Source organism: Macrotis lagotis, chromosome 5, assembly GCF_037893015.1.
Source record: "Macrotis lagotis isolate mMagLag1 chromosome 5, bilby.v1.9.chrom.fasta, whole genome shotgun sequence".
Lineage (NCBI taxonomy): Eukaryota > Metazoa > Chordata > Mammalia > Peramelemorphia > Peramelidae > Macrotis > Macrotis lagotis.
This window is the reverse complement of record NC_133662.1, coordinates 259,478,724-259,490,258: the sequence shown is the minus strand read 5'-3', so window position 1 is coordinate 259,490,258 and position 11,535 is coordinate 259,478,724. Positions and strand designations below refer to the sequence as shown.

The following is an 11,535-nucleotide window of genomic DNA, read 5'->3' as shown; positions in this document are numbered from 1 at the left end:
CCTTTCAATGGCTTTTGATAATGCTGAAGTTTCTCTTCTAGATGATGCCATAGGACTAACTCTAGGCCTTTCCTGATATTTCTTTTTCCTCAGTACTTTCAGTTTCTTCCATACTTTCTTGCTCCCACTCCCTTTTAAAATATCCTTAATATCTGCCCCATGATAACAATTACCATTACCTTCTCTGAAGTCTTCGGCTCTGGGATGTTGCCTGGAAGCTTTTTCCTCACTTGTATGACAGTTCAAAGCTTCCGTCCTTTGGAGCTTTTTCCTTGACAGCCCAAAGCCTCAGTCCTTTGATGCATGGTTCTGCTTCTCTTCCTAGAATCCAATCAGATGGCCCCAACTTGCTTATTTCTTGCCTTTGTGCCCCACGTTTGAGTGCCATATGTTAGGTGCCTGCTGGCTAAATTATAGTTTATTCCTTGCCTATTATTTTATTCAGGCGAAAACTGAAGAGCCAAGAGACAAAGATGGCAAGTTCTCCATTTCACAGAAAACAAGTGCTAAAATACCCCTCCTTGTCCCTGGTTTTCTCCGCAAACTCTTTAAGTAGCCAATCAAGCAGGTGTTTACTCCCTCGGGCTGCACTGTCATACAATGTTGCAACAGTCTCTTACATTCAAGGTTTTAAAAGTTAATGTTGAAACTTCTTTTTGCATGAAAGCAGGGAAAAAAATTAAAAAAATAAAATTGACCTGCTCATCATTTCTTACAGCACTATAGTATTTCATCACAAATGCTCTGACACATCCCTGCTGTGAAGGCTTGCTGAGCCCTTTTCAGGGCTGCTCACCATCTATCGTGTCCATCTGTCACCCATTCCACACCTCAACAAATTCCACACCTTGGCAGATAGGCTAAACCAGAGGTAAACCCAGGGGTCTCAAACCTGTCAGTAAGGTAGGGATGGGGTCTATCCCTAGTGGAATGGAAGAATGAGAACAGTTTTGTTCCAAGCTGTGTTCTGTGGAGTGCTTAAAACTTGATCAGACATCAAAGATGCCAAGGTCATCCTGGGCCATTGTCTTGCCATTGGATAGCAATGACTCTAGAAAACTGAGGATTTGTGCAGATGTGTTTTACTTAATCTAATTCATGTGCAAGTCAAGGCATTACCCCATGATGTCATTGGTCCTCTTTGAAAATGAAGGATGAACAGTGTCCCCTCCCATTTCCATTCAGTGACATTGGCAAACTTGCTCATTGAATGATATATTCTTTTCTTCCAATAATGGGAATTTTCATTCACTGTCCTCCACATTCTTCTTGAATAATTTTTTTTTTGAGAAGATAACATTTTATTGAAAGTTTGCCTGGGCAGGTTCAAGGACACTGGCATTTGAACCATTTACACAAACACACACACACACACAAATTCCTTCTAACAAAGTAAAGCAAAACCCCTCCCATTGACTTTAGGAAGGAGGGGAGAAAACTGAACTATGAAAACTGAGTCACACAAAATCCTTCCAAAAACTGAAATCTAAGAGAACACAACATTTAGAAACCAGTCTATAGGCCCAAGTGAAAATGGTTGCTGCTGGGGCAAATAAGGAAGCACACCTTTCTCCTCCTGGTTGTCTTGAAGTCCCAATTAATTTGACACAAGAAACCTTTCCTTCTCTCAATTCTAGTGTCTTCTGTTGATTATTTCCTATTTTCCCTGTATATAGCTCCTTTATAGTTGCTTGTGGATTCCATTAGGTACTGAGCTTCTTCAGGAAAGGGACTGTTTTTTTGGTTTGTATCGTCAGAGTTTGGGCTTAATGATGATTGACTAATTTAGGAACATTAGAAAGATGTGACATCATTGATAGGTGGGGACAGAGGAGTTGAGGATGACAGTTTCATACATTTCTGTGTTCTATGTGCTCAGAAGTGCTCCCTTTAATGATATGAGAATAAAATTTTTTTTAAAGAAGTGACTCACTCTAATGAGGACATAGTTCATGTAATATAAATTTGTAGCCAATCACCGGTCTGCATGGATTCCTTGGAAGATCTAGCACTAGAAATAACCCTGTTCAATGACACTCTGATATTAACCATCTAATGGCATCTAACAGGGAGATATGAGCTGAGTAAAGCTATGTCTCCATAACTGAGGGGATTCAGTGAATCCAGGATAAGGAAAGGTGGTGAGGTGCAGACCTCCAAACACCCTGTTTGCTGATGACATTATGCTGATGGTATCGGATCCCAAGAAGGCAGAATCTCTGCTAGAGATCTGTAATCCCTTGAAGGAGTCTGGCCTGATCATCCACCAACTGGATGAATGTTGTATCTGAAGGGAATCCCTCTAGGCCTTGTCTGACAGTGTCCATCCAGGCATTTCAGAGGGGCAGTGGCCTGGGCCCAAGTTGAAGAGGAGGAAGAGAGTGGGCTGGCCTGCCTTCCAGATACAGCAGAGACCCATCTTTTCAAATACGAGGGTTTTGCTGGTGTTACTCCATGGTAGAGCGCCTCGGAACAGAGGCCGCAGGGTCTGGAGAACTAAAGATAAGACTCACACAGGGGGAAACGGAGAAGTAAGGTGGGTACAAGCAGGCTGCAACAGGCAACCAAGGAGGGGCAGCAGTGAAGGCAGCTCGGGCCCTGGGGTCCGGACCCGAGTTCAAATTCGGCCTCAGACAACGACTGGCTAGCTGTGTGGCCTCGGGCATGCCACCTAACCCCCTGCCTCGCCAACACCCCAAAACACATGCAGCCAATTAGGATGGTGGCAGGGAACGAAGGGGGCCCATCACCGGGCGCCTTCACATGGGGCGGGCGGCTCCGGCCCCTGTCGGGCCCTAGCGGGGCCCCTCCCTGCCCGCCTCGGTGTCCTCATCTGGAAAACACGCATTGCGGGGCCGGGAAGCCCCCGGGGGGCTCGGCAGGGTCCCCCTCGGGGCGAGCCCCACTTCGCGGGGTCCCCTTAGCCGAGGGGGGCGTCCCGGGGGGTCGGGGGCGCCCGGCGGCCTCCTCCCCGGCGCGGCCTCACTTATGCGTCAGCTCCGTGTCCTGGGGACCCCCCCTCCCGCGGCTTCCCGAGGGCCCAGGGGCCCGGCCGGCGCCCCGCCGGGAGGGCCCGGGGTCGGGGGGTCGCCGTCCCGGGGGCGGCCGCGGCGGGGCCCGCCTCCCGGCCCCCTGGGAGGCGACGACGCATGCGCAGGCGCAGCCCGCCCCAGACGCCTCTGCGAGGGGAGCCGGGCCCCAACGGTCACGGGCCTCGCGCCCAACGGCAGCGCGCACGAGCCGTCCCGGCCCAACCGCCGCCCGCAGCCGCGGCCGCCCGGAGGCCCCGCGGCCTTCTCTCCGAAAGGAACGCTGGGGGGGTGGGGGGGCGCGGGGGGCGGAGCCGCCTGCCGTGTCCCGCGCACCCGGATTGGCGGAAGGGCTCCGGCAGCTCCGCCCCCCGAACCGGCTCGGCCCGTCCGGGGCTCGGTGGCGCTGGGGCGGGGCGGGGCGAGAGCCTCCGCGCATGCGCCGGCGGCCCCCGGGCCCGGGCGGTGAGACTCGGGGCGGGGCCCGGTGACGTCAATGACCGGCGCCCACGCCGTGGGGACGTGCATCCGGGGGGCGCCGGGGCGGCGTCACAAGTCTGCGACGTTGCCGAGGTGGGGCCGCTGGCGTCTGAGGCTGAGGCAGAGGCAGCAGCTGCGGCGAGAGCGGGAGCGGCGGCGGCGGAGCCGGCTGCGGGGCCTTCGGGGGCTGTGGAAGAGGCGGGGCCCGTGGCCGTGGCAGGGACAGCTGCGGCTGCGGTTCCGGGCTCCGGCTCGAGGCCTGTGGCGGCCTCCGCGGTTTCCGCGCCGGCCTGGTATGTACAGATGGCTGCTTAGTGTCCTCCACTCCGTCTTCCGGAGGCCGCGCGGCCCCCCAGAGCCCGCAGCCCGGCCCTTGCTCAAGCGGCGGCACTCGGACAGGTGAGCGGGGCGCCGGGGGTCTCCGCTGCCCCTCTGCCCGGCCGGGCCCTTCCCACTCGGAAACGGGGACCCGCCCGCCCAGCCCGGAGGCCTTGGGAGGCGGGGCGGGGCGGGGCGCGCCGGGCTGCTGTACCCCAGCGCCGGCCGAGCGGGCCCGAGACGTGCGGGGTGCCGCAGCGGGGGCGATGTCCGGGCCGGAGCAGCCGGGGCTACGGCGCTTGCGCAGAGAAGCAGCTACGAAGTGACCCCGGAAAGCCGGCACCCCGCCGCGGGGGAGGGGCGGGGGCGAGGCGGGCCGCGGATTTGCCCCCTTGTTGCTTCTGATACTTTGTAACGAGACGCGTCAGTCTCCGGCGGGGCCGGGCCCAGCCCAGGCCGGGCCAAGCCCAGGCCGGACCAAGCCCAGGCCCCGCCGGCTTCTCCGCCTCCAGCGCTGAGGCTGCTGACGGCCCTCGGAGGGGCTCGGACCCTCGCTCAGCCCTGTCTGGCCTGCCCACACGAGCAAATCCTCTTCTTAGAACCCCCTTTTAGTTTACACTTAGGGCGCAAAGGGGTCTCAGGGCCTGCTTCCCATCCCGTCTGTCCTGACCTTAGAATTCAGCAAAGACTCTTTGTGGCTTGTAGCATCTTTATGCCCTTGTGTGAGACCTTCTGGAGTAAGTAGCTGGCATCTGCAGCTTTAGAGCAGAGGTTCTGCTATTGAGGGCTGGTCGTGGCTGTGCTGGTGTCATTTTGTTGTAGTTTGTCGGTTGTTTGGCTGAGGTAGTTCGGTATAGTGGGTTTCCTGTGTTTGGTGCATTTAAACTTCCGAAGAGGATTCCAAGGCTTCACTTGACCACTGCCAGTGGTCTCTGAACACACACACACACACACACACACACACACACACGTTAGGATTTCTGCTCTAGAGACTCTTGCAAGATTGTGAGCTCTATCGTGACCACGAGACAGTCTTTCATAAGCTTTGTTAACCTAAAGTCATCGGACAGTGTGGGATGTTTCTTGTGTGTCCAAAGTCCCTATGTTTTTAAAGATGACATCTTAAGATTGATATGGGGAGAGTGGAAGTTTGCAGGTGCTGAACTCGCAGGGTGTTCGTGATAGCTCATTTATGTCCAGAAGCCAAAGAGAGTATTCAGATTGCCCTTCTAAAATCTCAAAAAAAAAATCTGCTGTTGAGGCTTTCATAGATACTCGAATGGGTGAGATTGTAACACAGTTTGGTAAGCACTATTCAATAAAATCTTTGGTGTATTTTAAGTACTGTGGTTTTGAGAATAAATGAGCCTTTTTCAATCTAAGTTTTTAACAATCAAAAAGCTGGTTGTTCAGTTAATTTTTTGTTGCATGTGATTATTCTCAGTGTTACTGGCATTTAAAAATAAGATCTTTAGGTGACTCAAATATCTAAATTATGATTCAGTTTCTTCTATATGAACAGAAGTGATTGTTAGTTTGTTGTTCTATCTCAGAGCGTGTTTTGGAGCCCATTTGGTAATATAGGGATGAAGAAATGATTTGGTATATTTATGCATAATGGAGCATTTCTGAATACCAGATAAGGTAATGATGTTGATTTTCTATTTTTCTCCTCAGAACACCAGCCACTGATGAAATACAAGCCAAAAGACCACGATTAGGTATCAAATATTCATTTTCATTTCTCTGTGTGTTGTCATAGTAGTAGTTGTAGTAGTTGTTCTTCTCCTAGTGGAAATAGTAATAACGGTGTCAGTAATGGATACAGTCATAGAGGAGGAGGAGGAGGAGACGGTGAAATGGAAGGGAAGAAGAAAGTAAAGAAACACGGGGAAAGCATCCACTCATGTTGTGGAGCATGTGGAGGCTCCTTTCCTCTATGTATGGGAGCACTTCAGCAGCTCTCACAAGCTGGTCCAACAGTTAGGTGCTCTTCACCAGTGGGTGGCTTGTTATTTCTTTGGCCACCGATGTCCATGAAGCCAATCTGTGTAATAGGAAGGGATGAGAGGCCCCTTTGATAAAGAGAGCACCTATATGGTGTGTGCATTTTTAGTTTGCTTTCCCCATCTCTCTGCCTCCAATAGAGCATGACACACAGAGATCTTTAAATGGAAAGTGTCAATGCATAATCTTCCCTGAGTTCAGCAGCTTGGTATAGAAATGACCTCAGAATCAAGCAGATCTGGGTTCAAATCCTGCTTCTGATCCTTGCTGGCCTACCAAGGAGCCTCAAGACATTAGACAGTTACATGATAGTTGCTGCCAGGCTTCCTTGGGAGTTTCCAAGTTATAGACCAAGTAGACCCACCTATTCACTCATCTTTAAGTGGCTTTTGGTACCTTCTGTGGTGGAGATGCCCTCACTCCCAGATTGCTCTATTTCTCATCCTGTGCAGTTCTTGGCATGGCCTTTGATAAATCCTCCCAAGAAGTCTGCCCACATCACCAGGAGAGGCATCTCAGACGCATTATTTCCAGTAAAGAATTCATTTTCCCCTCTAGACCTATCCCTCTTTCAGACTTCCCTGAGGCAGCAGCTACGCTGTTCTTTCTCTCCCTCCCCTCAGCTCTCAGACCTTGTGCAATCTGACTCCAAATTTTGTGCATCTGTTCTGCCTTTGAACTGAACACAACCACCACTGAGGTTCATGTTCCTTCTCAGTAGGATAAAGGGGAAAGGAACTGGAGAAAAGAGGAAAGAAGAGGAGATAGTAGGCAATTCACTAACAGGCCTGGAGGGAGAGGTGATTGAAGAATCTGGCAGGACCTAAGACAGGGAGGAGGAGGAGGAGGGAAGGGCAAGCCGATGGGGGAAGGATGGTCATTGGGTTCATAGAACAGTCTCCCTCATTTTTTTTGGCATTTATGGTGTTGTCATTGTATTGTTTTTCTAGTTCTGCTGACTTTTTACTGCAGTAGTTCATGTTTGTCTTTTCTGATTATTCATATTCTTTGCTGCTTAATTCACAATAACATCTCGTTACATTCACGTGCCACGATTTGTTTAGCCATGTCTCAGCCAATGGGCATCTGCTTAGTTCTTTACTATTAGGGTAAAATTACTGCTTTCAGTATTTTGGTGTATGTGAATCCTTTTGAAATCTCCATCCTTGGTCTCCTTCTGGTATTTATGATCTTTGGAACAAAAGATTTGGATATTTCATCCCCTTTTTTCTTTTCTTTTTTTTAATGTTATTTCAAATCAGCTTTCAGGGTGATCAGCTCAATCTAGAGCTTCAGCAGCAGCATGTTTTTCCACCTTTTGTCATTTTGAAGAATTTGCTGGATTGAGATGAAAGACCAGGATTATTTTGATTTGGTGATTTGAAGCTATCTTTCATATAGCTGTTAATTATTTGCAAGCCTTCTTTTGAGAACTGTTTGTTAATGTCCTTTGAACACTTAACTGTGTGTGTGTGTGTGTGTGTGTGTGTGTGTGTGTGTAATTCACCATATAACTTAGGTTTCAGATCTTTCACAGAAATATTTGGAGGAGAGTTTTTTCTCTCTATTTAAAACCTTTCCTTCTTACCCTAGCCTCATTAGTTTTATTCAAGCAAAACCTTTTCAATTTCATGTAAAGAAAATGGTCTGTTTCATAGTTTTTGATTGCCATTCTCCCTTGTTGGGTTAAGGGCTCTTCACAATACCTTAGTTGTTTATTATTATTATTATTATTATTATTATTATTACTATTTTTTGCAAGGCAAATGGGGTTAAGTGGCTTGCCCAAGGCCACACAGCTAGGTCATTATTAAGCATCTGAGACTGGATTTGAACTCGGGGGCTCTATGTCCACTGCCCCACCTAGCTGCCTCACACTCCCTTAGTTGTGAAAGGTTATGTGTTGTGATTCCCTTCTGACTTTTTTTTATGGTGTGACCTCAGATATTCAGGTTGAGTATCCATTTGGAGCTTAATGTGGTATGTTGGTCTAAACTATTTTCCTATTAAATTGCTTTGGGAAGAGATTTTTTTTTTATAAAACTCTTTGCTACTCTAAAGTTGCCCTCTTAGGCTAGATTTTATTGGGCACATGAACCATTTTCGGCATGTGTTGCCTATAAGGAGAGCAAAAGTCTAGGGGCTTTCCTCTTTACACCCTTGGGTGATGATAGCTCAGAGCCAAGTCAGGATTCATCAGGAAGATGGGATGAGAGTGAAACCAGTGCAGGCTGGGCAGCCATAGGGCCCAAGCTTCACAGGGTCTTCTTGCTCGCTTCTTACATATCCTACAGGACCCAAGCATTGCTAACTGAGTATCCAGAATTTGTTCAGTGAGGCCAGGGACCTTTGATCTGCTATTGTGTCAAAGCCCTGTTGGAGAAAGGTGCTGAGATGATGCCTAAAACAGGCTTTCACTGGGACCTTGGGGCCTCATTTTCTGTTTCTGAAGGTTGGTGAGGGAGAAGAATTGCTTGTTTCTACAGCAGTGCTTGTTTGTCCAAAGCTGCTGTCATTTGATGAAGAAAACAGGAAGAAATTTCTGGAAAAGAACCTTTTCTAGTTTATTTTCTAACATTCAACAGACCTGTGAAGGACTATCTAAAATGTGCCTCTGTGTTCTGTAAGTTAGGGTTTTGATTACAGGTCCTAGATTTAGAGTTCAGAGGGAGTCTTGTCAGAGACTGTTAAAGCTAACCTCACACCACTGCCCATTTTACAGAGGAGAAAACTGAGGCCCATGGAAGTGAAGTGACTTGTAGTGTATCAGAGGTGGGTTTTGAATCTAGACTCTTGGTCTCTGGAGTCCTAGCTTGTGTAAAAATACTTAAAAGAACTGTAGAGGACCCTTCTGAAAGAAGAATTCCTTTTGTTTTAAAATTTTTCCTTTTGTGCTCCCTGGAATTGTAGATTGCTTGATTCACCGAGTCAAGAAGAGCATCTGGGATATTACCAACTTATTTGGCACTCCGGCCCACCTCAGCCCGAGGTGTCCGGAGGCTAGTGACTGCAATGGCGCGCACACTGGAGGCTCTCCCAGAGAGGTCAGTGGGAATGAAAGTCAGATTATGTTTGTTGGTTCCTGTCAGTTGTTCTTGTCTTCGAAATTATGAAAAACAGGAAAATTTTAAGAGCTGTATAACTGGGATGATTAGTAACATTTTAATGGGAGAAACTAATATATATTCAGCATATTTTCACAATTCAGTATATTTTAAGAGTTTTTAAGATTTTAAATTTGGATATTCTTGGAGTTTTTATGCACAAGGATTTTGATTTGAAGTTGTTTTTTTTTTTTAAATGAATTGTCTGACCATATAATGGTTCTTTTTTAAGGTGTTTCCCAAACATCCGTCTTGTAGACTGACGAAATCTGGATCCTGGAGAGATGTGCTTACATCGGGTGAGAGAAATATCAGATGTTTTTTTTTATTCCCCTTAATTAGCACTTCTCTTCAGTGGAACTACTTGCTCATCACTGGCTTTGCTTGTAGTCAATTTTTTCTCAGGGCTAAGGATGGGAATGGTAGCCTCTCTCATTTGTTCCATGTCATTCTGGGGCCAGGGACCTTGAAAGCTAATGGCCTCTCCCCCAGGAGATGGGACAGTTTGGGGAGAGATGAGATGCAGGGTATAGAGGGCTGGACTTTGAACTCAAGATTATCTACTCGCCAAAGTGAAGCAAGTTTGCTGCTTCTCTTCCTTCAGCTAGTTCTTGGTCCATTCCTCTAGGCCTTTGATGAAGTCTGTGGCAGAGAACGCGGAGCTGGGTGTGTTTTAGGACCTTTGGATACCCACTTTGGACTAAACCTGTGTCAGTGACTTAGAATTGTCCTTCTTGGCTAATTGGCCGATTTTGATGACATTTAAAAGAATTCTCTAAGAATTGATTAATGTTCCAAGCATCACAAGGTGACAGCCCCAGAAAGGTGGCTTTCACAGTATCGAGTGTTCAGAATCCCCTTCTAGATGCTCTACTATAGGAGAAGAGAAACTGGAGGTCCTTAGGGACAGCTCATGATGGTCCTTTTTGCATTTATTAATTCCTATGTTTCACAGAAGCTTATTGGATGTGTCAGATTGGAGAAGAAGAACTAGTTGCTTTTGCCTCTCAGCAAGTTTGAGTTTGAACTAAGGTCTGTCATGTTTTCCTCTTTGAAGAGGTGGAGGAAAGGTGCTGGAAAAGTGCTGGGTGCCATGATTGAATTGAGCAAGCCAAAATACTTAGTTCTGCCAAATTCAAATCAGTCCAACGGAAATTCCCCCACACACACTTACTAACACACTTTTATTTGTAGGTAAAAAAACACGAAATGGAGCAAGTAAACATTCAAATAAAGTGAGTCGAGATCACCCACGCCACGTTATGCCTTCCTTTAGGTAATTGTTACTCTCTGATAATTCTGCTTTTCTGTGTATAGAAATTGACTGACTATGTAACAATACATGATGAAGATATCTTGAATTGCTTTCATTTTCTTTTTTTCTATTTCTTAATTATTGAGGATGCTTAAAGCCAGTCACTGATAAAGACTTTAAAAAAGACAACAAAAAGATCTTTACTTTCCTTGGAGTCTCAGCAGATAGATGAAAGACAAGTGCTAGGGATGAAAAGGTGAACCCTCCATTGTGGCCCCATTGCACTGTACCACCAATCCTGGAGAGTCTCAGTATGTTTCTCAGAGACAGACAGTGCTTCCAGGAAAGAGGGGCAATGGGCTGGCTCTTGGCTAACTAGAAGTTCTTTATTTAGGATCAGGTTGAATCTTTAAGTTAACTTTCTAAAAAATACACATTCTGAGTGTTGTTTTAACTGCTGACGAGGATCCCAACTGTCCTCCAAAAGTCATCTTTGTTTTAGCTAAAATAGTTGTAACAGTGTATTTAGATGAACACATTTGAGCCTTGAAAATTCTGAATCCTTCCAAGCTCTGGTCCAGTGGAATGGGTGAGGAAACACTTCATATAGGCTCTTGTACCTGGTCAGCTCCCTTGAAGGAAGTAGGAGTGCATAGCTCCAGTGGCAAAGATGTGGAGACTATGGCTTTGGAAAAAGTTGTTGCTGGTGGGGTTGGGGTGGAGGGGTGAGTGGGGCATTCAATGAGGCTGTGGCAGGACTTGGAAAACCAGGAAGGACTAGGTTGGAACCCAGCTCTGCCACACTCTATCTGTGATATGGACCTCTGCTTGTGAAAATCTACAAATCGGCATGCTGTGATGATTGTGCGAAGGGCTAGTGTCTCTCCCCAGTCTATAAATGGGGCCTGGAGGTCTTGGAGCTTTAATGCAAAGTCATCAGGTTTTTGAGTCTTGTTGATCATGTCTGTTCTATCCAATAGTTTTCCTCGTAACCAGGAAGTTTATAACAAAAGAATGAGTGGTCGTCACTATGTCAAGTCTCCCCCAGACAGTTCTCTAGCCCGGAAACAGCACTGTCAGGACCGGAACCTTACAGAGGGACCCCCTGCAGAAACCAGCAGGGCTTTGAGGAGGCCGCGCTCTTCTGTGGAAGAGGCAAGTCCCAAGGGATCATTTTGGTAAACTGTGCCTGCCTTCCTGGATGCCCGGACTCTTCTGATTGGTCGTGTTTGCATTTGACAGGGGTGCTTGTTATGTAGCCCATGTCACTTCCCTTTGACCTTTCTATGCCAAATTTCCTTCCCACTGAGGAAATCAGCTCCTGCCCTCCCCCACCCCACCT

General features: G+C 47.6%; 1 protein-coding gene across 4 annotated transcripts in view; it reads left to right on the top strand.

Annotated features, from left to right (window-relative positions):
- The first annotated feature begins 3,500 nt into the window (after positions 1-3,500).
- Positions 3,501-11,535, top strand: part of SENP2 (SUMO specific peptidase 2) — a 44,948-nt gene continuing 36,913 nt past the window's right edge. For 3 of the 4 annotated variants that reach the window (XM_074189557.1, XM_074189559.1, XM_074189558.1), the window contains exons 1-6: positions 3,501-3,908; positions 5,505-5,548; positions 8,745-8,878; positions 9,171-9,237; positions 10,133-10,214; positions 11,174-11,348. In XM_074189557.1, the coding sequence (XP_074045658.1) occupies positions 3,526-3,908; positions 5,505-5,548; positions 8,745-8,878; positions 9,171-9,237; positions 10,133-10,214; positions 11,174-11,348 (885 nt within the window). In that variant the 5' untranslated portion in view covers positions 3,501-3,525. The remainder of the gene's footprint in view (positions 3,909-5,504; positions 5,549-8,744; positions 8,879-9,170; positions 9,238-10,132; positions 10,215-11,173; positions 11,349-11,535) is intronic. The other variant, XM_074189560.1, reaches the window with a different exon arrangement.